This window comes from Musa acuminata, chromosome BXJ3-3, assembly GCF_036884655.1.
Source record: "Musa acuminata AAA Group cultivar baxijiao chromosome BXJ3-3, Cavendish_Baxijiao_AAA, whole genome shotgun sequence".
NCBI classification, from domain to species: Eukaryota; Viridiplantae; Streptophyta; class Magnoliopsida; order Zingiberales; family Musaceae; genus Musa; species Musa acuminata.
In genome coordinates, this window is record NC_088351.1 from 38,075,783 (window position 1) to 38,077,431 (window position 1,649).

At 48.7% G+C, this 1,649-nt stretch overlaps 1 protein-coding gene across 1 annotated transcript; it reads right to left on the reverse strand.

Annotated features, from left to right (window-relative positions):
• Positions 1–1,649, reverse strand: LOC103979950 (two pore potassium channel c-like). The gene is made up of 2 exons (XM_009396220.3): positions 361–1,649; positions 1–290 (listed from the first exon to the last, which is right to left on the reverse strand). Exons 1-2 carry the CDS (start codon positions 1,386–1,388, stop codon positions 119–121), a joined length of 1,200 nt encoding a protein of 399 aa, XP_009394495.2. The 5' UTR covers positions 1,389–1,649; the 3' UTR covers positions 1–118.

Genomic DNA, 1,649 nt, shown 5'->3' on the forward strand with positions numbered 1-1,649 from the left:
TTCATCTTAACATTACTTGTGTCAACTATTTCTGAGTTCCATAGTTTATGGATGAACAATACGTTAATTGTGTATACAAGTATGTATGGAGTACGTTTTGGTTTTGCAGGCCATATGCTCAGCTGTTCTTCCATGGATTTGTCAGTGGTGACTCTTGGACGAGATCTGACAGCGTGATCTTTCCACACTTCCCAGCGTTGAGTTCATCAAACTGGTTGCAGATTAACATGATGTCCTTCTCTGAGATCTTCCCCATCTCCTTGAGCTTGTAGATCACAAACTCTGATTTGCTACAGAATGTAATGAGGTAAGTAAAGCTCATACAGCAGCAGGTGCTCTCACTTTGATCTGAAGCCATACCTTATGGATCCATTATTGTCCAGGTCTGCTGCCATCAGATCTCCCGCGGTCATCTTCCTCTTGAGCACCCACTCTGCAGTCCTTCGATTCCTTTTCTCGATCCTGAGCTCGGTCAGATACAAGAAGGCCTTGGCGACAGCGAGAGTGCTCACCAGCAGCCACACTGATGCAAACAGCCTCCCCTTCATCGTCAAGAAGGTGTAGTCCCCGTACCCCACTGTCGTCACGGAGGTCACCGAGAGATAGAAGCTGTCGAGCCAAGCCAGCCCCTCCAGGACGTGCACCATCACAGTCCCCACCGCAACACAGCAGATAACGACACACAGTGCCAACCCCACCTTCATCCGCACCCTCATCCGCCCCTTCCTCATGTCCATCACATACGTCCTGAAGATCACGTTGCGACGGCTCTCGTCTACGGCGCTGAGCAGCACTGCCTCCTGCTTGTCGAGCACGTAGGTCAGCAACCCATTGAGGAGGACATCCACGAAGCCGAAGCCCACCAGAATGAACGCACAGGTAAAGAGCTTGGTGAAGCTGGTGTGAGGCACTATGTCGCCATACCCGATTGTGCACATGCTCACGATGGTGAAGTATAGCCCGTCGACCAGTGGAAACGTTCTGTGCCCCTTGAAGCTCCCTTGCCTCAACATGAAGACGATGATCCCTACCGAGATGTACAGGATTGCTCCAACTATGGCTTGCCGCACAATCCATGGTGAATGCGTGTTCGGAGAATCTGCAGGTTCGGTATTGAGTGCCAGGGCTTGACTTTCCTTGATGCAGGTGAATATGGATGGGGCAGAGTAGGACCGGCGAGAGGCTTTAGTGGAATGCTCATTGGGCTCCTTGATCACTGGTGTGTCAAGGAGTGGAGCAGCAAGAGTGGGTATGGTTCTGCAGCATGGAAAACTGGTGAGATAGCTGAAGCGATGAGATGAGTTGCTGTTGCGATGATCTGAGAGCTCATGAGAGCAATTCTGTATGGATTCCGGTGTCTTGGTTGACAAAAGCTTGTCCATGGACATGAAGCAGTGCAGGAATTCGTGATCTGAAACTTGGAGCACTACTCAGGTATGTTGGAAGTTGTTGGGTTGACTATTTGGTTGGAGTACTGGTAGTTATTCCAACCTGTCTGTCCTCGTGGAATAGAAGTTAGATTAGCTTCTGAACACCCAAGAATTAAAAGGCTAGTAAGTTATGTTTCTGAGTATTTAGCTCACAATTTCTAAGCTTAGACTGTGTATATATATACACAAAGGATTTACATCTGTTGCTTCTTTCAGATT